The sequence below is a fragment of the Syngnathoides biaculeatus genome, chromosome 3 (genome assembly GCF_019802595.1).
Source record: "Syngnathoides biaculeatus isolate LvHL_M chromosome 3, ASM1980259v1, whole genome shotgun sequence".
Classification (NCBI taxonomy): domain Eukaryota; kingdom Metazoa; phylum Chordata; class Actinopteri; order Syngnathiformes; family Syngnathidae; genus Syngnathoides; species Syngnathoides biaculeatus.
This window is the reverse complement of record NC_084642.1, coordinates 15,742,356-15,768,200: the sequence shown is the minus strand read 5'-3', so window position 1 is coordinate 15,768,200 and position 25,845 is coordinate 15,742,356. Positions and strand designations below refer to the sequence as shown.

At 39.9% G+C, this 25,845-nt stretch overlaps 1 protein-coding gene across 1 annotated transcript in view; it reads right to left on the bottom strand.

Moving 5' to 3' along the window:
• Positions 1 to 25,845, bottom strand: part of LOC133497496 (protein unc-13 homolog C) — a 137,157-nt gene that overhangs the window by 23,860 nt on the left and 87,452 nt on the right. Inside the window, exons 19-25 of the mRNA XM_061813390.1 lie at positions 12,603 to 12,729; positions 10,244 to 10,340; positions 9,164 to 9,307; positions 7,703 to 7,780; positions 6,134 to 6,211; positions 605 to 693; positions 136 to 273 (exon numbers count right to left, since the gene is read on the bottom strand). Of these exons, the coding sequence (XP_061669374.1) occupies positions 136 to 273; positions 605 to 693; positions 6,134 to 6,211; positions 7,703 to 7,780; positions 9,164 to 9,307; positions 10,244 to 10,340; positions 12,603 to 12,729 (751 nt within the window). The remainder of the gene's footprint in view (positions 1 to 135; positions 274 to 604; positions 694 to 6,133; positions 6,212 to 7,702; positions 7,781 to 9,163; positions 9,308 to 10,243; positions 10,341 to 12,602; positions 12,730 to 25,845) is intronic.

The window sequence follows — 25,845 nt, the reverse complement described above, 5'->3', positions numbered from 1 at the left end:
TCTCATTCTGGTTTGAGTGAAGTCTGACTAAGATATACAGTATAGCATCAATATTCATGTCTCTGCAGAGTGAGGTGACAGCATTTCAGGACTGTACATGTTAAACAGAAGGAAACCCCTTCTGATGCTACCCACTTTTTATCCAGGAGGTCCATAAGAGGCCGCAGGACGGTCTCTGCGTCCATGGCAGCATTACTTCCCTTGGCCGAACCTTTCATCTGGACCAACTCCTGGTTCATCTGTTTCACACAGTCCTCGATCACTGGTTTGAAACTGCGGAATAGAAAAGGAACGTAAATTCTCCGGTTTCTGTTAAATATGTAATGACATTTTGGTTCAGGAAGGAACGTGTTTTTGAAGAAAACTAAGTTTGTCGGGAGAAATTCTGTTTCGGTGATTTCTTGATTCCAAAGGTCGATAGAGATCGTGCGCTTACGCCATAAAGCCGGTCAAACAAAGCATTGTTGAAAGTTAATGTGATTGATGTGAAATGTTTAGTGGAGGACTAGTGGAGTCACTTATAAGATGAGCGCGTGGCTGTGAGATGCAAAGCAGATTAGCAGCACAATTAGTCTGATTGAGAAGATTGTACATTGGTATTCACCTGGAGCCCAAGACACCGCTGAGCTCATCCAACACAGTGTTGAGTTTGTTCTGCAGCTCCTTCAGCAGATCACTGGCCTCAGCATCCAGCTGTCGTTGTAGGGGAAGAAGACGGACAGTTACTGGATGGTTGCGCTCCACAAAGCTGCCACACCACCTTACAACTCTGCAGGATGCCGAGGCTGGAATGAGGAGGGGGGCGTGTGTGTGGGGAGGGGAGGGAGGGCATTTGGTAACATGTTTGCCTCCCGCTCATTCTGCGTGCCATCTGCGCCGAACATCGCTCTGAATACAAATGCATGGCTCAGGGCCGGGCTGCGCCATAAGACATGACGTTGGCGAAGTAGAAGCAGCCAGTTTAGCAGGCACCCACATGGGCAATGCGGTGTGCACTATAGCATAGTAAACAGTAGTCACAGCTGAGAGAGGAAGTAATCAAGGGTGGGGGGGAAAAAGGCTGTGTATTCATGTACGGACTACCTTACATTTGTCCATAGATTATTTGTTCTTTTCATCTTCAAATAAATGGATAAAACAGATTATTTTTTTCAATTTGATTACCAGATCAGTACATTTACATCAGTACATTGGTATATTTGAAGACTTGTTGGCACATACGCCTCACACTTCTGAGGACTTGGGTTCAAAACCAGCCTCCCCTGTGTGGAGTGTTTAGTCTCTTTTTGCCTGCAGGGGTTTTCTCCGGGTACTTTGGTTTCCTCCCACATCCCAAAAAACATGCATCACAGGTTAATTGACGACTCTAAATTGACTGTAGGTATGAATGTGACTGTGAGTGGTAGTTTATTTTTATGTGCCCTGTGATTGCCTGGCAAACAGCTCGGGATTTACCCCGCATCTCGCCTGAAGGTAGCTGGCACAGGCGACCCGGAAAATGGATGGATTACCAGATCAGAAATACAAAATGTAGAAACTGGCCACGATCCTAAATTCCATTTGAATGCAGTATTTATTTGGACACATTTTATGACAAGTAGAAATATTACTAATACAGTGCACCCCCGAATAATTGTGGTTCAGTGCTCATTGATTCAACTATTTGGGGATCAAAAATATAAATCTCATTTCTTTGTTTTCCTTTTTGGGGCGAAAAGACGGCCAATCTCTGCTGTCAAAAAATTTGGGGGTTTAAAAATAACAAACACACAAACAAAATGTGTGTGTCTGTCAATTATCTACAGATTTTCGCAGTCTGTACTCTGGAGCATCGCTATTCTGCCATATTCGCCACTGTCATTGCAGACCATGACCAACATAATTGACAAAATGATCCATCAGCCATATTATATCAAGGGCATTATTGTAATCGGCTTGATGCAATACAATGAGCCTCTTTGTCGCAGGGGCTACCGAATGATGCATTGATATACATTGACTGGAATGGTCACAGATTTTATGTGCAGTTGCTTGGGAGGAAGAGGAATTTGACCTATCAGCACTGGCCCCCTACCAGGATGTTTGGGTGAAAAAAAAATACATTGTGTTTAGAATTAAATAACTATTACTCTCTCAGATTATATAATTTTTTTATTTCGCATTTGATGCGCCTGCAGCCTTTCAGTCATACATTTGCTGCACCACAACTTGGGTGGCCAGGGGTCACGAGTAGCAGATGTTGGTCTTTGGCCTTCAACTGAACTTGGAAAGTTTATTCCAAGGGGTCCTCTCTAGAATCTAACTACGGTAGGATATTTTAAAGTATGCTTTTAAATCATTGCAGTTCATTTTTAAAAATGCTTTTAAAGAAAATTAAAAATGTACAATCTTTTATTGCGGTACGAGTGTACCAGAGACAGAAACACTCAACTGTAAAGAGTCACAGGCGTTTATTAGGGGTAAGGTGGCCCTTCCTACAGCAGGACCTTCTTTATAATCTTCATCGTCAAAGTCATCTTTCCAGACTCCACGTGTAGAGGGTGTTTTATGTGGTAATGAATTCTGCAACCTTCCCGAAGTACTAACGGTTTATTTTTTGGGAAAAATGGCATCTACACGACGTCAGGTGTTTATTTATTTATTTATTTTACATTAATTGGAGTGCAGTGTCTGTTGAAGCAATGAGAAAACCTCGAAACTCAATAATGGTCAATATCATTTTTGTTGGTACTTCCTGCTGTTTCTTTCATATTGATTAAGAAAAGGCAGTCATCACTTTTGATCATGTTTTATTTATATTACAAAAATAATTCATACTCTATCCTTGAAATATGTCAGAACACTGATGAAAAACATTTCATACAACATGTGGTGATTGTGCTTTTTTATACATTAGTTCTGGAAGTATGAGTATGGTATGTGTGGATATTGTCTTCATTTTGCCTCACAAAGAAAAATGTACTTTTGTGCTGTATCAGTGCATGTCATCTAGAAATGATTTGGTTGGCTTGCTTTGTAGACATGCCTCTATCTGCACAAGCATCACTGATTCATGTGTTGGTGTGCTCACTTATAAACGCGTTCATACTGCTGTCACCTCAACACAATACATTGAAGCATGAGATATTTTTCTGTCACAGTGAAAATAGCGAAGCTGCTAGACTTTTTACTTTACGCTTAAGTGAAGGCCGTTTAAGTGATAGCAGAGAAGAAGCATCAGTCTCATTGCCCTGGCGAATGGTTTTGCCTGACCCCTAATTTGTTGTCCAGCAGTCTCTGGAATTGTTTTTTTTTTTTTTCCCTTCCTTTTATAAGAACTCCCTCTTGAATGGCAATACCAGTGAGGAAGATACAAGATCTGTGTTCAATAGCAAAGAGCGCAGTCATACCTAGGGATCTAAAAATTCAATTCTGACTGCAAATGGTCGCTGAAGCTCCGGGAAAAGATGACAATCTTGGCCGTAGCTCCGTCTTTTGAGAGGTAGTCTCGGACCTTTCCATATCATCGGCAAGTCATTTCTCTGTAGCTTGCTCTTTTTCAGCTTTGTCAAGGAACAATAATAAGTCTTAATCCTGTGAAATGTCAAGTTTCAGATAAAGAACTATTGATTTTTTTTTTTTTTAAATAAAAAAAAAAATCATATTCAAAGTGAATATAAATTGTAGTTTTCTTGAATAATTTTAAGGTATATGGGAGATTAGGGGAATCCCAAAGGTGATTAAGAAAACGGTTAGGTAGCTGTTAAACACGATACCACAAAGTTCCTTATACAAATCCGAAACATCAGATTTTTCTATCATACTATAGTAAATAAAGTTAATTCAAAACAAGTTGTGAATCTGAACTATCTGATCGTGGCGGTCACCAATGGAGTGAATAAATTCTCCTCTGGCTTAGAGCCTATCAACAGAAGCCCAGCTTTGCTTTCATTTGCCTGTTTCAACACTCGGTTGTGAGAAGCCATTCTGAACGCAGTTAACGAGTAAATAAGGGGTTGATAAACAACTGTATAAAATTAGATGCAACCTACCAAACAGGGAGCAATCAAGACTGAAACAAACGTGTGATGTCAGTCTAGCATAAATAAAGGCTGGTATTGTGATGTTTATTGATAGCGCAGTAATGCTTTTGGTAATTAAGTATATTGCCACTTATGTTTGGCACCCGAGGTAATTGCACGAATCGTTGTCTTCGCAGAGGAAAACCTAATGGAGAACTGTCAACAATATGCCGAAGTTGCCAATAGCATTCCCTAAGAAAAACACGGGTGTTGGGCAACAGTGAAAAACAACAAAGACTCGATGATTTATTAATACACCAGCACTAAATGCTTTGGAGGGAATCATCTCACGAGTTGCTCACTCCACCATTGCAAGAAAAGAAAAGTCGCTATGTGGATGTTTGTCATGGTCTTGAAAACGTAACATGAACATTTGTGTCTGCAGCCTGGACAACCTGATCCAAACCATAACCAGTCTAACTCAAAAGAAAGACGTGTGTGTGGGGCGGTCAAATAGCTATAATGACACAATTCTAAATTAGCAATGGTTAGAAGATTGGCAGAGGGGGAAGGGGGTGTGGGCGGACCAAGAAGCGGGCTAAAAATTAAAACATGGTAACGCATGTTTTTTGAGCTACTATCCCTACAGTGCTGGTGATGGTGAGCTCGAGCAGCCTGTCCTGAGGGGTGATGGGCAATACAGATTCCGTATGCTCCGTGGCACATGCTGCTGGAAGGGATTTGGAGTAGAGGGGTGTGGTGGCGTGGGGAAAAAAAAGCGCATGAGGGGCGGCGAGGGGAGGGGGTCGCATTCGTGCTTTTGACATCATTCACAAAATGGGGGGGAAAGGGCTGCTGGCGGGTCCTATTACACACACCTTACAGAAGGACACAACCCCCTCCTCCTGGAGAGAGAGCACATAGAGGAGATTGGGAAGAAGGGAAGGGGTATTGGGAAGAGGGGTATCAGGGATGGGGGGGTATTACCACAGGAGAGAAAATGCAAGGCGAGACAAGGGATTAGAAATTCATATAGAAACATGCACTTAAATCAGAAGGAAGAAAAAAACACCAGGGCTGCATCTCCAAGGTCGACAGTGAAACAATAGTGTGTTACACACATCAGACAGACAGGTCTATATACATTCCAAACAGTCACCCCATTCCAGTTAATCCAATGATTCACCCATCACTCGGTGACCTGTCCCAAATATTCTTCCAAATCATCTCACTGTTTACCACCCCATTTCTGACACCGATTTTCCACAGAATTAAGAGACGTGCCCTTAACCTCATTGGGTGGGGGGAAGAAAGGAAAAACAGTAGACTGACAGCAACACCAAAAACCCATGACTTGGTGGCCGAATAGCGTACACAGTCATCGTGAAGGAATGCTTCGGCACAGGAGGGATAAGTGACAGGTAGGGGAGTCAGGTTTGAGTTTGCATCTGTATTTGTACCTCCCAGGTCCCCCAATTCCAGTTATCCTAGGGCTTCACCTCTGACTCTGTCACAATGGCCTCCCCATCAGAATTTGAACTGGTCTATTACACCTTTGTCCCAAGTGTTTTTTGTAATTGGCTAACCATCCCACTTCAGACACCAGGCATCTTTGAAGAGGAGTACCCTCAAATCAGATTTTCTCCAGGGTCTATTGTGTTGGTAAAGGTGTACGTTGACCACAATGATGCAGAACCAGGCATGGTTGCCGTAGTCACATTTGGGAAGAGCAAAGACTAGGTTGAAAGTTTAAGGTTGCAAGTAGAAAGGAGAGTCTGAAATCCGATTTTATCAAACTGACAAGGCACGTTAGTCGACATGACTGGTATGTGGGAAACTGAGAGAGGGATTACAACGCAACACTGTCAGGGTCAATGCCTTTTCACTTACAATAAATGTCACGCAAAATTATACTTTACATAATCATGACCTAGCGCTTATTTTTCTCAGGCTGAGCACCGGCGTGAGGCTGTGGAGTTTAAGCCTCCATTGCTAACTTATAGCCAGCCTTTTCAATTGTCACTGAAATAGGCAAGGAATCGCTACAAGGCATCAGGGTTATTGTAACCAACCAGTGTGGCTTGTCCTTCTATTTAATTCTAAAGGTGTTGAAAGGCTGAAATGAGACAGACCTGTTTGCCTCCCATTGACTCGAACATCTTCTCCAACTGGACTCTGAGTTGTTGAATGTTGTTCAGAAGAATGCAGGGCTGTCAAAAGGCGTTGAGAACAAATGGGCATCAGCACACAATACATATTTAATGTTCACCTCTTGCGAAAATAAATGATAGCAGGCATTGCGTGGAAGCAGCATGTGAGGTTTCAACTCACTCATAAAATGGAAAATACATTGCAAAAACATCAAGACAAGAAAAAAAAGGGCTCTGAAACATCCATCAGTTTGGATTTCCTGACAGATCATCTATACAATAATGTGAGGCATCTACACAACGTTGTCAGTCAGTGGAGGAGCAGAATCCTACTGGGAGAGGAATGCCTTCCTGCCTGAATATGTCGGACATTATCGATTATTCACCTCCTCCCAAAAATCTAACTGTATTCATCAGCAGTTTGCAAGATATCTAACAAATACATATTTTGACACCCTCAGTTTAAAACGACGCTCCTATATATATATATATAATATATATATATATATATATATATATAACTTCTTTGCGCAATGACGTATCAATGTCCTCAATCCAGTTTTTACCTCCATTTTCCTGTTTGTCATTTGCTTGTTTTATATGTATGCACTCGAAGTGTATTTCATACAGATATTTACTTTTGGCTTATGATGGACCACGCCCTGTTCCTATTGCATTTTGTACAAATTTATTTTTTACCCTTCTGCTGGAGGACCAGAACTGGTCAAACTGAGCTTGTACTTTTCCAACAGTGTACCTCTGCAAGCGTCTTCCCCAACACACCCACACAAATGACTGCACTGTAGCATAATTTTGAAAGTGTACGGTTGGTGAACATTAATATTATGGCACCAAGTTGAAAAAGTGGCTACTCTATAAATCACATCTTTAAATCTTCATTGAGTACCCTACGCACTGTTCTTAGGGCATGTTGACTGATTCTCTATGTGGGCCGTGTTTGCGAAGCTTGTCTTTTTGTTTATGAAATTTATTACCGCGCCACTACAAAACTGCTAAGTATCTTTGAGTCATCTAATTACAGCTTTCCTTTTACAAGCTACGCTTCACAATGCACAGAAAACAAACATTATAGTGATTGCATTTTATTTGATGTATTACTGTCACTGCTGCATGACTCAGAAGCCTTTTTACAATTTTTTTGTTGATGTTGTCATCCATTTGTCGAGCAGAATAAGTATTTTCTCCTTAGTCCTAACATAGAGAAATACATCAATTGCTTCCTCTAGAACCCTGTTCTTCATATTTCATGACCACTGCAAAAACCGTTGGGGGCAATTAGTGTATTCCGAGAGCCCCCGAGTTGAGTCTTTGGTCATCTGTCACATTAAGCATCGGACAGACAAGAAAATACATGACTTTGAGCTGCGAGATGAGTAATTACACTTTAAGGTGCTTCACGGCCCACAGTTCTGCACTCAACTGAGAACACTTCCATTTCCTATTAAATTATCCACTGGAAGGACTTAAAATATTTTTCTTAAAAAAAAAAAAGTAATTATCATGTATTTGCATATTACAGAATGGACTTACCACATTTTCCTTGTTCAAATACAAAGGGAAGTCCTTGGAAATGATTGCGGCATACTGCAGAAGAACCTTATTGATAGTCTGCATGGGAAGAGGGAGGGAGAGTCAGTGTAATAATTACAATTTTTTGCCGTTGCGGTTAATGAATCATAGGAATGTATCAGAAAAATAAAAGCAGCGTGGCCAAATAGGATGAAAGAGCAATACAGACAGTTTTTACTGGACAAAACGACTGGGAAAAAAATATATATTTCTACACGGTATCACTGCACGCTGCAATAATAAGGCTTTTATTTCTAATTTTATTCAATGAAACATATAAAGTTGACTATCCAAACCACATGCTGTTTGGGGTGAGTATGCCTCAACATTTTTTGTTTCACTTTATTTTTTCTGGTGTATGTTTTGCTTTTAAAGGGGGGGGGAAGGTCTCTTTAGCATTTATTTCAAAACATACAGTTTTAGTACAAGACACCATCCTAATTTTTGACCGACCTCAATTCAGCAAGGATCAAGAAAGTGTTGGGGTGGCTGGGGGGGGACACACGAACGTGACTGGAAAAGACTCCAAATTCAGGTGGAGTAATTGGACTAATATTCAAAGGCATTTGGAATCTTGAAAAAGGATTATCTTTTGTTGTTGGTTTTGCTTTTTCTCTGCACTTTTCTCAACATTCCTTCCAAAACACGGACGGTTGTTGACCATGATGTCATTTTAAAACCGTAGAAATGTGACAGGACCTGAAGTCAGCAAGCATTAAAAAAAAAAAAAAGTTTTTTGAATTGAGTTGAAAATCATTGGAAAAAAAAATGTTTTCAGCACCTCTATTCAGAGTGGAACTCGTTCTGTAGATTAAATACATTTTTACAATTTATTATTACATATTTATTTAACATTGTGATACCTTACATCTGATGATATAATTACAGATTATATAAGAAAGAAAGCAAAATCATTTTTAATGTATAAATTGGACTTATTTGAAACAGAATCTGAAACATGGAAATATGAGTCCTGAATGTCCATATCTTTTCAAAATATATATGAGGTTGACTTTTTCAATCAAAACAAACACAAACAAAAAAGTCATTAAAATATACACAGAAATTAATCGGATGTAAGAAGAATAACATTCAATGCATCATAGTAAACGTTTCTTAATCAAATCCCAGTTAAGGTAGTATTCGTTTTTTCTTTTTTACCTTTTGACATTTGCGTAAGGAGTTAAAAAACAAAATTTAATGCTGGAGGTATATGTCAATCGCCTTCACAGAAAATGTTCTCGCGTTTTAATATTAACAGTGGATATCTTTTTTACAGTTGTATGAGTGTTACTTTAACACGACCTGTACAGTTAAAGCTTTACAACGCCACAATTTGACCAGGCAACACATTATTTCTACTTCATATTAGAGAAATGGTTTCAAAATCCAAACAGTTCAAATGGCCCAAAAGGAACGAACCTTGGCAAAGCGGCACATGAAATGAGCCAGAGCTTGCGGGTTGGGGCACTCCAGCTTTTTGATGATCTCGAAGCTCTGGTTAAGCTGCGTGAACACATCCACCACCGAACAGGAGAAGAGGGCGTGTTCGGACGTCTGCTGGAACTGTGATGACAAAAAAAAAAAAACGTATGCTAGTATTGCTTCAGGTAGATCCAGTAACGTCCGACTCAAAAAGTAAAAATCACCATGTTATAGGTCACTTTTTAGGTATCTTTGATAACTAACATAAAGCCAAAGATTTAAGTTGCAATTTAGAAAGTGTTACATTATGTTCTGATATGCTCAAAAAATTCTGAGCCTTTAAAATATATACTGTAGTTTTTGAGAAGCGCACTTTGGTTTTGGTGGCCATGGTTACAATGAAAAGGGGAGCTATAGTGAGCGTTGGTCCAAAATGGTGAAGGTTGTATCTTTACTTTGTTGACTTTGAATGTAAACTCGAAACAATAATTGCAATTAGTTCAAAACAAAACGATTAATTTTAAATGAATAGGTTCATATTTGAAATTTACATTTAAATCTTTTTCAATAGAGCCTGACACTAAGTTGGTATATAGTATTTTTTGCGAGTTTTTAAAGATAATCAAAGTTCTATTTATTGTTTTTGGGAGGTTTGACAAGGATTTTTTTTTGTAAAACTGTATTTATATTAAATATACACAGATCAATCTTTTAAAAAAAGAGTACCAGAAGGCAAAGTAATTTATTCATTGTTCCCATTCCTTAACATACCACCAGCTCCTTTCTTTTGCCTTGAAATCAGTTTGTTTTTGTTTTATTACGTTCCATTCGTATTCTTGTCATGTGCGCGACTCAAGGCAAACCGAAGACTTGCCCCTTGTTTGTGTGAAATTCCTTTTTATCGGAAACACTCTTTCTTCTGGAGAAGGAGGATTTTTCTGAGCCAGCTGTTCTTGGCCCATTTAAATGAAGCAAGGAACACGTTGTGAACTAACTGGAACCCTTTTAGCGTTTTTTTTTTTTTTTAACTCACGCCGTCTTATCCTTCTTTTTTTTTTTATTTTTTTTTTTACTCACGCCGTCTTTCTTGTCCCTTTCCAGAGCACCATTGAGAAAATCCATGGCCACATCCTCATTCTCATCGAGCCACTGAATGACAAATGGCTCAAACCACCTAAAAGAGAAAATACCACATTTACAATGTATTTACTCTTGTGCTTGAGTTAAGTCAGGTGAAGAAGGCATTTCTCGTGGATCCTGGATTTATTTATTTCACAAGATGACCCTATTTCCTCAAATAACCGCCTCGACTCTAATAAACGACATGCTTCAATAGACTTGAGTGGTGCTTATCTGCGCCAACAAATCCACTCATTACTAGGTGTCTTTTATTGGTATTACTACCATGTGTTGTGGTAAATGTCTTTAGGAGACATGGCATCTGTAAAGCTGAAGTTTATGGTGGCATTTAAACAGAAGTATTGAAGTGTATACAGTTTTGACCAAACAAATGTTTTGTCTTTTTCTTATCTTTTGGTATAAACACAGCTCCCTACTGACTAATGACCTGACTACCTTACTGAGAAGCATTTGGATCACACAAACATAAAAGTATGTAAAAAGTCCAAATCTTGTATTTTTTCAAACAAAGAACTCCACCAGGGTTCCTTTCAAATCGTTCCATTTGCATCTCTATCATTTTTGGTGTGTCCCCTTGAACAATGTCACAGTTTAATTTATGCTTCCCTCTCCATCAATATTAACTTGCAGACAATGTTCCGTCTGCTACAGTTGTCCAACTGTGCTGATAAATCTGGTGTGACAAACTATTTATTTGACTTTCCCCTCCACTCCGTCATCACGGAATGCATTAAAATCTACGTTGGACGGAAGCCTAATTTTACGCAGTGTATTTAATTGGTCTCTCAACTGGTGGTAAAATCCCGGCATGGTAGATTAAAAGGGAATTCAGCGAGTCTGTTTAACACCAATACTTCACAACAACAGGATAATTTCACACATTATACATTTTGAGAATACTGTATGTCCATTTAGTGTGTGTGTACAATGAAAAAGCGTTTGCCCCTTCCTGATTTCTTTTCCCCCCACATTTTTCACACTTAAATGTCATCAAACAAATGGTAATATTCATCAAAAATAAAATTAGTAAATGTAAAATGCAGTTTTTAAATTAGGAGAGAAAAAAAATCCAAACCTACATGGCCCTGTGTGCAAAAGTGATTCCCCCCGTTCAAACATAACTTGTTTATCATACCTGAGTTCGATTTCTGTAGCTACAGCCAGGCATGCTACTGCGACACCTGTTTCAAGAAATCAAGAAATAACTTAAATAGGGCCTGCCTCATGAAGTTGAGCAGATGAAGAGAATCTCAAAAGGGAGGCATCATGCCGAGAACTAAAGAAATTCAGAAACAAATGAGAGAAAGTAAGTGAGATTTAGCAGTTTGGAAAAGGTTATAAAGTAATTTCTAAGACTTTGGGGATTCCAGAGAACCACCATGAGATCCATTACAGACAAATGGTGAAAACGTAGAACAATGGTGAACGTTCCCAGAAGTAGCCGTCATAGAAAACTTACCCCAAAAGTGCAGCAACAACTAACCCAAGAGGTCACGTATGACCCCAGAGCAACACCCAAATAACTGCAGCCATCACTTGCTTCAGTTCGGGTCTGTTTTCATTTCTAGTATCATAAAATAGAGACTGGGCAAAAATGGCCTGCATACCAGAATTCCAAGACGTAAACCACTGCTAAGCACAAAGAAGTAACATTGCATTTCAGAAAAAGAACATAATACCAAGAGTAAAATATGGGGAGTTAGTGTGATGGTCTGTTGACGTTTTGGTGCTTCTGGACCGAGAAGACATGCTGTGATAAATGGAACCATGAATTCTGCTGTCAACCCAAAAAATCCTGAAGAAAAATGTCCGGCCATCTGTTCGTGATCTCAAGCTGAAACTATATGGGGTTTTGCTGCACAATAATGAGCCAGAACACACCAGCAAGTCCACCTCTGAATAGTTGAAGAAAAACAAAATGAAGACTTTGGAGTACTCTAATTCAAGTTCTGATGTGAATCGCTTGGAGAGGCTGTGGCATGATCTCAAAAAGGAAGTTCATACTTGAAAACCCGCCAGTGTGTGCTGCTAAGGGTAGCCCAACACATTAGGTTTTGAGGGCACTCAGTTCTTTAGACAGGGCCATGTAAGAGTGGATTTATTTTTCTCCCTTCGTAATAAAAACCTTCATTTAAAAACTGCATTTTGTGTTTACTTGTTTAACTTATTTAAGATTTAAATTTGTTTGACGAAGGGCAAGTGTGACAAAAATGGCCAAAAATGAAAAAAATCAGGAAGGCGGCAAACCTTTTTTCCACACCACTCTATGTGTAGGAAAACAGTGCATATTACTTACAGAGAATACTCTGGTGGAACCCCCTTGAAGGCTGGCAATTCGCGCACGTACTCATTATGGAACCATTTGACTTTGAAGTGAAGATTCATGTATTCAGTGCTTTTGCATAAGCGGTGCCTATCGTGCTCTGGAATGCAGATTAAAACACAAGAAAAACGCTTTATGTCTAAACTGCAAAACTCAGCCAGAAAAACAAGCAACCATTTTTTTTTTTAAACACACAAACACAAAGAGACAAAAAATGTGCAAACATATTCATAAGTAAGTGTATTAGGTTGCAATGTTTGCTTTTACAAGAGAAAAAAAATATTCACCAACACAATAATGCCAACACCTTGCAGTAATTGAAGGTAATAGAAAATAAAAGCGGCTCGCAGCTCCCTTCAAAAAAGATGGAAAGCCCTTGAATGACTTCAGAGAAAACTCCAGATAAATCCATCCGTGGCTGACGTTGCTGAGTCATAAGGTCTCAATCACTTCAAACATTTTCGAACAATTAAACCTTTCTCTGGGATCCCCTCGTCGGGATCAAAATAAATACTTGAAAGACAAATTGTTATTTCTAACTACGTTTTATACCTGCATTTATTTTCCAAAGAGGAACAAATTTTATTTTGAAAGAAAAAGCTGATTCTCATGTGTAGTTTAGTCATAATTCCAGTAAATATTTGGGCGCAAAATACTTCTTGAACATTTAGGGTAATCAAATGAAAGAGTTACTACGGTGTTAACTGAGGTTGACGTTCACAAAGTTCAACCCTTATTTGTCGAAGCGGCCACAAACTAAGTACCACCGGTATCTACTCATTCAAAACAAGGTCAGTTGTGGACTATGTATATTTGGAAACAACACGGTGTCAAAAATAGAGCTTAAATAGCGAACAATGTGAAGGAATTAATACATGGCTGCTTTCATTTACTGTCGCTCTCAGTGCTTCGACATTAACTGAATAGAGGTGTTTGAATCCAGCTCGTCGCACCCTGGCTGTCACGCCTTAATCCTGATAAAGAACCACGAGTGCTTAGCCTGATGAATGGTGCAAACTAAGCCTGCCATCCTACACACTTCTTTAAGCCTGCAAAAAAAAAAAAAAAAAAAAAAAAAAAAAAATTGGCAGGTATTTAAATTACCATTTCTTTGCATATGTACTTTATGCTTGTTGCATACAAATAGCCAAAGCAAAACTGTGTTGCTTTTTTTCATTGAGGAGGACTATTCTGCAGGCGGTGCATGGTTTTCACAAAAAGAACAACAAAAAAGCTAGAGAGCAAAATATCATCTTTGTTTTGTTTTTTTATCATTAATCCGCAAGTTCTGACTCAACAAAAAGATCACTCTTGAGCTCGTTTAGCAAAAAACTGTTTTTGCTTTGCTCCGTGCTTTCTTCTTAACTTTCCAATGGTTGTTAGTTCAACTTGTGTATGAATCTTGACAGTTTGGTAGTGATCTCAAGAGTCGTTTTTGAAAGCATTACAACCAATATCCTTCCTGAAATGGAACCGGACATTTATAGTTACTTTTCCTCTGAGATCTCTTCTCCCATCCACACCCAACCGTCATGGGTGAATCAGTTTTGACGATACGGAGAAATGTAAAGGGTCGCTTGTGTGGCAGTTTGGTTGGTAGGCTATTTTTCTAGAAATCAAATTGGCGCTGAAGCTGAACGGCAGTATTGAAGAAAAAGATGCTGTTACATGTTTGGAGAACAACACAAACATCAACACGTAGGAAGTTATCTTCCCAATAATTGGTTGTGAAACTACACAACCAAGTACATCTTTTTGGATAGTTTGTGTATAAGGGAACTGTTTTGAGTTTTTCTGAATTGTGATGGTACTTTTTTTTAACATGGATGTAAACACCAAGTCACCTTGCTATCAAGAGGAAGCAGATGGAGGTCATTTTAAAGAAAAGGTCAGCAGGTGTTTGCAAAGTGTCTGTTTGCATACATTATAACATCATGAATGTGTTAGTTGTACTCATCCATCCTTCCACTTTTTATTGCACTTAAGTCTATCCATCCTTTCTCTGTAGACCTATCATCTCAAGGATCACAGGTGTGCTGGAGCCTTTCCCATCTGACTAGGGAAGAGCCAGGGTACACCCTGAACTGGTCGCCAGCCAATCGCAGGGACACACAGCCATTGACACATTTATACCTATAGACAATTTAGAATCTTCAATTAACTTATAATTATCAATCTGAAGATGATATTTGCCTACTGTAACACAGAGAGGACTCGCAAAGTGATTCCCGTGGTTAAAATACCAATTCACACACATCATAGAATGAATGAATCATCATCGTTAAGGTTTGATTTGGGGAAGGTTCCAGTCAGTCGCAGGGCACGTACGGACAAAAAAGCATTCACACTCAAATTCACAGTTTAGTTTGAGTGTTGAGTGAACGTAAAATCCAAGTTTTTGGAATGTAGGACAAAACTGGCGTACGGAGAGAAATCCAACACAAGTGTGGGGGCACAGGAGATTAAAACATGGAGGCATTTGACAGTTCGCCAGATGAACTAACCAATAGAGAACTTTGCTGTCACTTTGATCTAAAATCTGCATTATCTAACTGGTAATCTATTTATCACTGCACATCCACTTGGTGATGTAAAAATAAATTAATACAACACTTAAAGGAAAAGTGTCTTTTTCATGTAGAATATATTGCAACCACCAAATGAATTCAAAATTGTTTGGAGACAGAAGTATACTTCCAAGGTTAACTGTGCTTTCAAAAAGTCGTCATTCCGAGCTTATCTTAAGAAAAAAAAAACTTTATATCGTCAGAGAAAATGGAAGCAACCCTGACTTGAGCTAAAGGGACCTCTCCTTCCATTCGTTGCCACCACAGCCCGGGGCCTTAGAATAGAAGGGAGAATCCGAGGGAAATGAAACGAGGCCAGCGGGAGCGGCGCTGTAAAACACAGCGAGGCTGCGTGACTTCTTCAGAGTGAGTCATCAGCGTCATTTTTAGTAGGGCTTTAAATGATTTACATCCAACAATTTCAACCGTTAATGTAAGCGACAAGTGACTGTTTTTGTGTATTTATCGTTACACCCCGTGACACTGCATGAACAATTGAAGACAACTACTGAAGTTCATTGGTTTCACTTCATTGTCTTCCTGGAAAGTTCACTGTATCTCATCAACGGGGGGTACCTACTGAAGTGTCTGGTGAGCGTCATTGCAAATCTGTCGCTCGTGAAGGTCAGTCGGCGCATATTCATACATACTGCTTATGCAAATTCTTCCTCATGAGGTCTTCTCGTACCGCAACACTGCTAACCGACCGTTTGTATATCTGCATGTTTGAATGTTGAACAAAGACAAGAGGACAAGCTGCAATATGCTATTTTTTTCCATAAGAGCAGATCCCTTTTCTCAAGTCTTTATTCAGTGTTGTTGATGGTGAAGGGTTCTTCCAAAATGGTTGTTGCAAGCAGTAATGGGTGTTTACTATACTGTATTGGATAAACAGACCAAGCCTAAATACGCGCTTGAGTAGAGTCAGTGCAAATTAACCAGCAAAAACACACACCAATTCTTGGTGTTTGAATAGGAATCTGAAAATTCGTAGGAGATCATTTCAACTTTTTCCTTTATCATTTGCATTGTTTATCTCTATTTTCTAACTTACTGGTACTTTAATATTGACTGAACATTCAAAGGTCATTATTAATTTGACTATTCTCGAACAAAAAAGGCTTTCTACCAACCAATACATCTGGACTGCATTCAGTTTGCTATTTGTTGTTTTGGTTGTAACGTGTCCCATTCCATCCATCTTTCCATTTTTGTATATCTCTTGTCCTAATTTGGGTCTATCCTGATCTAAGGGAAGAAGTGGGGTACATGTGTCGTAATGACTGGTAATAACACTATTTTCAACCTGTTTCACTGTGGTTGTGCAACATGTTTGGCTGCCTGCCTGTAAACAGAAGGCAAATATTCCACTTGTTACTCAGTCTATGATCGTGAAACAAGTTCCTTTGTGCCCTGGTGGTGCTTAAACAATGCCGACTATCCTGAGGGAGGAGTTGGCTCTGTGTCCCTGGTGAGGGTGTCATCGAGTCTGACGCCCCCCTAACCCCACCCTTTGAGAATTAGCGACTCACATGGGACCCTCTTTGTCTCAAGAGTCATTATTTAAACGACATACAATGACATAGTATAGCGGCTCGCTTCAATTGCCATCCAGTGAATATCCAAAGTATTCGACATGAATGATAAACATGGTAGTTTTTATATTGACTTATTTTAAAGCATCAGAAGTCGGATTTGATTCATAAATTCTATTGATGCAATTCATTAGAAATACCTCTTGTAAAAATTTGGGAGGCATCCCCTTTGTTATATTTGGCAAGCTCGAAGGTGGTTCAGCAACTCAATCCAAAACTTTGCAAATGGCTGGAGGCAGGTGCAAAGCAATGACCCATTAATTTGTTTTGTGCAAATTGGAATAAAAATGTGGCTAGAGGCAAGAATTGATTTTTATTGATGCTGTTCTCCTCCGTGCCATTAGCCATATAGGCAGCAGCTGGAACGATCAGAATTCCTGAAATAGTGGCCATCCTTCCATTAGAAGCCGTGCCCCAATTAGTCGGCGGGTGCATCATCCAAATAATACAACACAAATTAACAAACGCTGTCCTGAAATAATAGTCCGCTAATTCCCTGTAGGGGAAAAAATGGGGAGTAACTACTTAGTAAGCCCAATTGAGCTATGTTGCTAACCAAAACAGCAGCACATATGCCATTTAAATTCAAAGAATTACTGTTACGGGAGACAATTCCATTTTTAGTCTCCATAGGTGTACAGTGAAGAAAATACGTTTTTGAAGACTCTGCAATATTGCAACTTCTCCCACTTATAAATCATGGAGGGGTCGGAAATTTTCATTATAGGTGCATGTCCACCGTGAGAGAGATAATCAAATTTATTTGTGCGATACAGCTGCAAATAAGTATTTGAACACCTGAGAAAACCAACATTAATATTTGGTACAGTAGCCTTTGTTTGCAATTACAAAGGTCAAACGTTTCCTGTAGTTGTTCATCAGGTTTGCACACACTGCAGGAGGGATGTTGGCCCATTCCTCCACACAGATCTTCTCTAGATCAATCAGGTTTCTGGGCTGTTGCTGAGAAACACGAAGCTTCAGCTCCCTCCAAAGATTTTCGATTGAGTTTAGGTCTGGAGACTGGCTAGGCCACGCCAGAACCTTGATATGCTTCTTACGGAGCCAATCCTTGTTTTCCTGGCTGTGTACTTTGAGTCATTGTCATTTTGAAAGACCCATCTACGACCCATCTTCAATGCTCTGACTAAGGGAAAGAGGTTGTTCCGCAAAATCTCATAATAATCCTCTCCTTAATGCAGTGCAGTCGTCCTGTCCCATGTGCAGAAAAATACAGCTAAATCATGATGCTATCACCCCCCATACTTCACAGAAGGAATGGTGTTCTTGGCATGGAACTCATCATATGTCTTCCTCCAAACACGGTTGGTTAGAATTATGGCCAAAAAGTTCAATTTTCGTCTCATCTGACCACAAAACTTTCTCTCATGACTCCTCTGTATCATCGAAATGGTCATCAGCAAACTTAAGACGGGCCTTAAAATGTGCTGGTTTAAGCAGGGGAACTTCTGTGCCATGCATGATTTCAAGGCATTACATCTTAGTGTATTACCAACAGTCACCTTGGAAACGGTGGTCCTAGCTCTTTTCAGGTCATTGACCAAGTCCTGTCGTGTAGTCCTGTGCTGATTCCTCACCTTTCTAAAGATCCTTGAGACCCCATGAGGGGATATTTTGCATGGGGCTCCACTCCTATTGAGATTGACCATCATGTTGAGCTTCTCCCATTTTCTAATGATTGCTCCAACAGTGGACCTTTTTTCACCAAACTGCTTGGCAATTTTTCCGTAGCCCTTTCCACCCGTGTGGAGTTGTACATTTCTGTCTCTGGTGTCTTTGGACAGCTCTTTGGTCTTGGCCATGTTACAAGTTGGATTCTTACTGATTGTATGGGGTGGACAGGTGTCTTTATGGAGCTAATGACCTCACACAGCTGTATTGGATTCAGGATAATACATGGAATGGAGGTTGACTTTTAAAGGCGGAGTAACAGGTATTTGAGGGTCAGAATTCTAGCTGTTAGATAGGTGTTGAAATACTGATTTGCAGCTGTTCACACAAATAAATCGTTAAAAAATCCTATATTGTGATTTCTGGATTTTTCTTTTGAGATTATCTCTGTCACAGTGGACATGCACCTACGATTAAAATTTCAGACCTCTCCATGATTTCTCAGTGGGAGAACTTGCAATATTGCAGGGTGTCCAAATACTTGTTTTTTTTCACTGTAATAGTCCATTGTAGTGTATATATTGGGATGCAACAACATCCTCACCTCGCTCGCTGGTAAAGAATTTACAATTATTCTGTATAGTGGTCTACTAGCAAAAACTATAAAATTCCCAAACCCTGACTGGACCATATTTATTATGGATAAGAGATTAAAAGTAGTCCATTACACTGAAAGTTGTGATGAGGTATGGCAAGACCACAACAGTGTTGAATTCATGCAACAGTAACTACAACAATACGTCATTCATTTATATTTCATGAGTCTGTTCCAAAAACCGGGATACGTGTTGATGTGCTAGGGAGTTTTTAGGTCTTAAAGGACACGCTTTGGTGACGGTGATTAAGCATATGTATTAATGGTAGCTTTGCAGCATCTCCGTATAATCTGAGTTTCAAAGACTTTTATGAAGTCCAGTCAGGCTCTATTCCCACTAAACAGGACATTCTGGTTTTGTCTGGTCAAGAGGAAGATACCGTAAGGTACATGAACAACAGCTAGGTGTAGAAATTTAGCATTTGCATCTCATTTGATCTGTACCAAAAAGCAAACATCCATGGATGGATAGAAATGCAACTAATTCTTGGTTTAAAAATACTGTCCATGAATTCAAGGTATTTTCTGTAGTTACTTATGGTAAAATACTGGCAGTTTAATGTAATATCACATCTTCGTATTTGGATTTTTTATACCAAGGTCCTACACTGGACCTATTAGTTAAGTGGCAGGACATTTAAGAGCCTCACTTTCCAATCACGTTTACACTGTAAACAAACATTGTGCAGCTCCACCTCGAGCAAGTGGATGTCACTGGTATAGCGATATGCTTTTGGCAGCTCATCAAACTTAAGTTATTTGAAATGACATGACACGAACATGAATATTGGCGCAGCAACAAAAGGAAAAAACTAATCCTCACGTGGTCCAAATGTGAATCCCAGCAGTATTTAAGAAACAAATATTTGTATTGTTTGTTTGGGTTTTGATGTTCATCTGAGAATCTTTCAAATATTGGATAATTTAGTCTTGCTAGTCTGTATTTTTTTTTTATCATCATCATTCAGCTTCTTCTTTTTCTTTCAGCTTGTCCCGTTAGGGGTCGCCACATTATTTCCATTTCCATTTAAGCCTATCTCATGCATCTTCCTCTCTACAGCCACTGTCCTCCTGTCCACCCTCACAACATCCATCAACCTTTTCTTTGTTCTTCCTCTTGCTTTTTTGCCTGGGAGCTCCATCCTGAGCACCCTTCTACTAATATACTCACTCTCTCGCCTCTGAACATGTCCAAAACATCAAAATCTGCTCTCTAGACTTTCCTCCAAAACATCTGACTTTGGCTGTTCCTCTAATGAGCTCATTTCAAATCCTATCCAGCCTGTTCACACCAAGTGAGAACATCAGCATCTTCATTTCTGCTATCTCCAGTTCTGCTTCCTGTTGTCTCCTCAGTGCCACCATCTCTAATCCATACATCATGGCCAGCCTCACCACTGTTTTATAAACTTTGCCCTTCATCCTCGCAGAGACTCTTCTGTCACATAGAACATCAGACACCTTACGCCAACTGTTCCAGCCCGCTTGGACCCGTTTCTTCACTTCCTTACCACACTCTCCATTGCTCTGTATTGTTGACCCCGAGTATTTGAAGTCGTCCACCCTCGCTATATCTTCTCCCTGGAGCTTCACTCTTCCTCGTCTGCCCCTCTCATTAAAGCACATATATTCTATTTTACTTCGGCTAATCTTCATTCCTCTCCTTTTCAGTGAGTACCTCCAGCTTTCCAATTGTTCCTCTGCATGCTCCCTGCTTTCACTGCAGATCACAATATCATCTGCGAACATCATGGTCCAAGGGGATTCCAGTCTAACCTCATTTAGCTTCTCTCCACATAAATTATAAGGAACTTTATGTTTCAGTACTTTTTTTTCAAGTTTATTAAAGGCCGACGTAATGTTGAACATGTTTAAAAAAAAAAAAAAAAAAAGGTTTGTAGCAAATCATTTTGGGCGTACATTTACACTCTGGGAAAAAAAACAGGTGAACTCCTGATGTTGTCTGAAGACTCCAGAGGCCTCTCAAATGAAAAGGGTACAATTCAGACTAATGGCTGTTTGACTTAGACTGGAAACCCGTAAAAAGTGGATATCCAAAAATAAGGCTGTGTCACACATTGCTGGAGGATAAAGGATTGAAGAAACACAAGGAAGTGTGCTCATTCATTATTTCACACCCTCCCCTTTTTGTCTTGTTCCTGCCTATCTGTCTTCCTTCCCTTTCTCTCATCCACATTCAGATTCACAGACGCTATTATTAGCATCAATTCATTTTTTTTTCAGTCTCACCACCAGCAAATTTCTCTTAGCAAGAAGCAGAAGACGCATCCAAACCTTGATCAAGTTATGAACATGTACAAGACACTCGTGCTGCTTCCCCTTCTTTCCATGTATTCTTTGACACAACGTAGGCACACGGGAAATCATGGCGACATTGTTAAGGGTATCTTATTGCGGGCATCTTCACATGTAATCTTATCCCCCCTTGTGAGTGACTTCCATTAGTTCTCCAAGACCAGCTGCTCAGTGTTTGTAGCTCCTTGAATGAATTATGGTGCATAAAATGACGCTACCTTCGACAATGATGTGAAGTGCGACAGACATGGTCTTTGTAAATAGAGAACTGACTGCTTCGGTTTATGTATTTTTCAAATATTTAATGTATGTGTGTGTGTGTGTGTGTTGTATGTCTGCAATTGGCAGCACTTTCATTTGGTATGTGGTTGCCAGAGCAACGTGAGATGGTGTGCCACGAAGGAAGCGGCAGCAGGTACACACTGTGGCTGTGAGCGCATCGGCAATTCTCAGTATTTGAGTTTGACATATTCTCTGCTTGATCTGTTGTTATTAGAGGTAAAGCATTAATAACCTTGTTTTTGGGGAATTGTGCAGAAGGTAAATCTTTGAAAGAAAATCCCTTTTATTAGATACGTTTACAAGACATTATAGATTACAGAGGAATCTCCAGTCACATGGCTCCAATAGGAAGAAAATGGCAACATAAAGTAAAAGAAAACTTGACTTTAAACTAACTCTAAGCAAGACTTTGGCTCAATGAGCATCTCAAGAAAACTGTTTTGTTTTTGTTTTTTTCACCACAGAAGGGTGCAGTTAATGGCAAACGGGTAAAGTGTGATTATGGACTACAGAGCCAAGTATGCTATTGAAAAAGCCACAGGAAAGGCAATATTATAAGCCTCACAGCTCCAGTCCTGTCAGTTAACTTACTATTTGGTTTTCAACGTTAAAGAGAAGTGTGCAAAGAGAAAATAATTATTAAAAAAAGCATATTTGTTAAGGCAGTCAATCTGACCTAACACCAGTAGATCAGTAAAATGGTTCTGGCAAAAAAAAGCACCCAAGAAAATAATCAATTAGAGAAAGAAGGCTGACTTAACGATGTAGTATTCACGTGGGGACACACGTAGCGAGCACAGCCCTGGAGCATCATGCTGACCTTTTACCCTGGCCTTCAAGAACTTTGCTGAAACTATGGAGGAACATTCACCTCTAGAAAATGTAAAAATGTGAACTAGGCTAAACGTAGGAGTTGCCGTTCAAAGGTCGAGGTTTCAAATGAGAGGAATCGGAAGTGATGTGAAATTAAGAAAGTTTCTGCTCGAGATTTATCACCTGTTTTTGTTTTTTATTGATTTTACATTCACCAAAATAAACTGAAATTAATAAAATTTAGCTTTATAGTAATACTCTCAACGAATAAGCCATGCCACCAACATAGCAGTCTTGCCTCACGGGGCTAACACTAGCTTAATATTGCTAGCCCTGCTATTTTGTTGAAGTTGGATGTGCATTCTCTGTAAATTTGAAAATCGTGCTGGTGCAAGAAACTCGAGAGGGGAGGGGTTAGTGAAGTGAGGCTACATCTACATTTGTTAGCAGTTTTAACATCACAAACTCCCCTGTAAGAATTTTGAGCTGTATTTTATGACACTGACTGTAAAGATAATAAATATGTTGACGACCGAGTGACTGAGCTTTGAACAAATGTATTCCCTTGACATTATTTTATATAGGTTAAAAACATCAAAATTACAACGGTCCTTATTATGGCGCTCCCAAGGCAATGAGGACCAATTTTACTTTTATTTCAAAAATAGAAGAACAAGGTTATCTTTCTCACAATGACAGATGTAGGCAAGTCATTATTCTACCTGTCCTGCACATCACGGTGTCCTTTCGTAACTAAAATTATCACCCCAGACCAAATATAACTAGCAAATAATAAAACAACTAAATCAATGACTGAAAGTAATTGACACAAAACATGCACTTTAAACGCTATTTTCATCCTTAGTGCTGCAAAGCATGCTGCGAGCATCTAACCCTCCCATCAGTGCTACATTATCATTTTAATCACCTCCATCATTGTCATCGTCACTATTATAATGCCAATCTTTCCATTTTTTTTTTTTTTACATTTTCTGTTGCTTCATTATACATTTATTTTTATCACCATTCATTATTTTTTGATTGGTTCATTGTGAAGCTCGCAGCATCCATTGTGTGAACACTCACTTAAGTAACTACCATTGTTCCCTTGCCAGATGAAGAGGGTGACAAGATGACCCTGATAAATGAACGCGTAACAAATTCACTCAGTCAATTAAATGCGGTATTAAAGATGCCAACCTGTCCTTGGTGGGGGGAAAAAGGCGCCCCTACATACGACAAGGTGTTCCGTTTCCATAAAGGTTGACTTTGACGAGGAGGGAATCAGCCACGCAAGCCAAATGAGATGCGCCTGTGCCTGATGACACAATATTGCGCGCTTTCTGTGTGGAAAAATATAACCTAGAAACTTATTTTTGGACCAACTGAACATTTCCAAGTGTTTCAAACCTTTTTTCACACATTGGTACTGTATTTTATTTTGGAATGAGAGGGAAGAGACTGACCCAGGCACGGGGACAACATGCAAACTCCACACAGACGAGGTGATTGTGCTAACCAGTTGTCCACCGTAGCGCCACGTTGATTTTCTAAAATATAATAAATATCATGCATGATTATTCTGCGGTGTGGGGTGTGTTACAGATTTTAAATGTTCTTTCTCAATCTGCTTGGGGAATGTTTGGGATGACAATTCTTCTTCTTCTTCTTTTCCTTTCGGCTTGTCCCGTTAGGGGTCGCCACAGCGTGTCATCTTTTGCCATCTTAGCCTATCTCCTGCATCTTCCTCTGTAACCCCAACTGCCCTCATGTCTTCCCTCACCACATCCATAAACCTTCTCTTTGGTCTTCCTCTCGCTCTTTTGCCTGGGAGCTCCATCCTCAGCATCCTTCTACCAATATACTCACTCTCACGCCTCTGAACATGTCCAAACCATCGAAGTCTGCTCTCTCGAATCTTGTCTCCAAAACATCCAGCTTTGGCTGTCCCTCTAATGAGCTCATTTCTAATCCTATCCAACCTGGTCACTCCGAGCGAGAACCTCAACATCTTCATTTCTGCCACCTCCAGTTCAGCTTCCTGTTGTTTCTTCAGTGCCACTGTCTCTAATCCGTACATCATGGCCGGCCTCACCACTGTTTTGTAAACTTTGCCCTTCATCCTAGCAGACACTCTTCTGTCACATAACACACCAGACACCTTTCGCCAGCTGTTCCAACCTGCTTGGACCCGTTTCTTCACTTCCTGACCACACTCTCCATTGCTCTGTATTGTTGACCCCAAGTATTTGAAGTCGTCGACCCTCGCTATTTCTTCTCCCTGTAGCCTCACTCTTCCCCCTCCACTTTTCTCATTCACGCACATATATTCTGTTTTACTTCGGCTAATCTTCATTCCTCTCCTTTCCAGTGCATGTCTCCATCTTTCCAATTGTTCCTCTGCATGCTCCCTGCTTTCACTGCATATGACAATATCATCTGCGAACATCATGGTCCAAGGGGATTCCAGTCTAACCTCATCTGTCAGCCTATCCATTACCACTGCAAACAGGAAGGGGCTCAGAGCTGATCCCTGATGCAGTCCCACCTCCACCTTAAATTCCTCTGTCACACCTAAGGCACACCTCACCATTGTTCTGCTGCCATCATACATGTCCTGTACTATTTTAACATACTTCTCTGCCACACCAGACTTACGCATGCAGTACCACAGTTCCTCTCTTGGTACTCTGTCATAGGCTTTCTCTAGATCCACAAAGACGCAATGTAGCTCCTTCTGACCTTCTCTGTACTTTTCCACGAGCATCCTCAAGGCAAATAATGCATCTGTGGTACTCTTTCTAGGCATGAAACCATACTGTTGCTCGCAGATACTTACTTCTGTCCTGAGTCTAGCCTCCACTACTCTTTCCCATAACTTCATTGTGTGGCTCATCAACTTATTCCTCTATAGTTCCCACAGCTCTGAACATCCCCTTTGTTCTTAAAAATGGGAACTAGAAAACTTTTCCGCCATTCTTCAGGCATCTTTTCGCCCGCTAGTATTCTGTTGAATAAGTTGGTCAAAAACTCCACAGCCATCTCTCCAAATTGCTTCCATACCTCTACCGGTATGTCATCAGGACCAACTGCCTTTCCAGTTTTCATCCTTTGTAGTGCCTTTCTGACTTCCCCCTTAGTAATCATTTCCACTTCCTGGTCCTTCACTCTTGCCTCTTCAACTCTTCCTTCTCTCTCATTTTCTTCATTCATCAACTTCTCAAAGTATTCTTTCCATCTATTTAGTACACTACCGGCACCAGTCAACACATTTCCATCTCTATCCTTAATCACCCTGACCTGCTGCACATCCTTCCCATCTCTATCCCTCTGTCTGGCCAACCTGTAGAGATCCT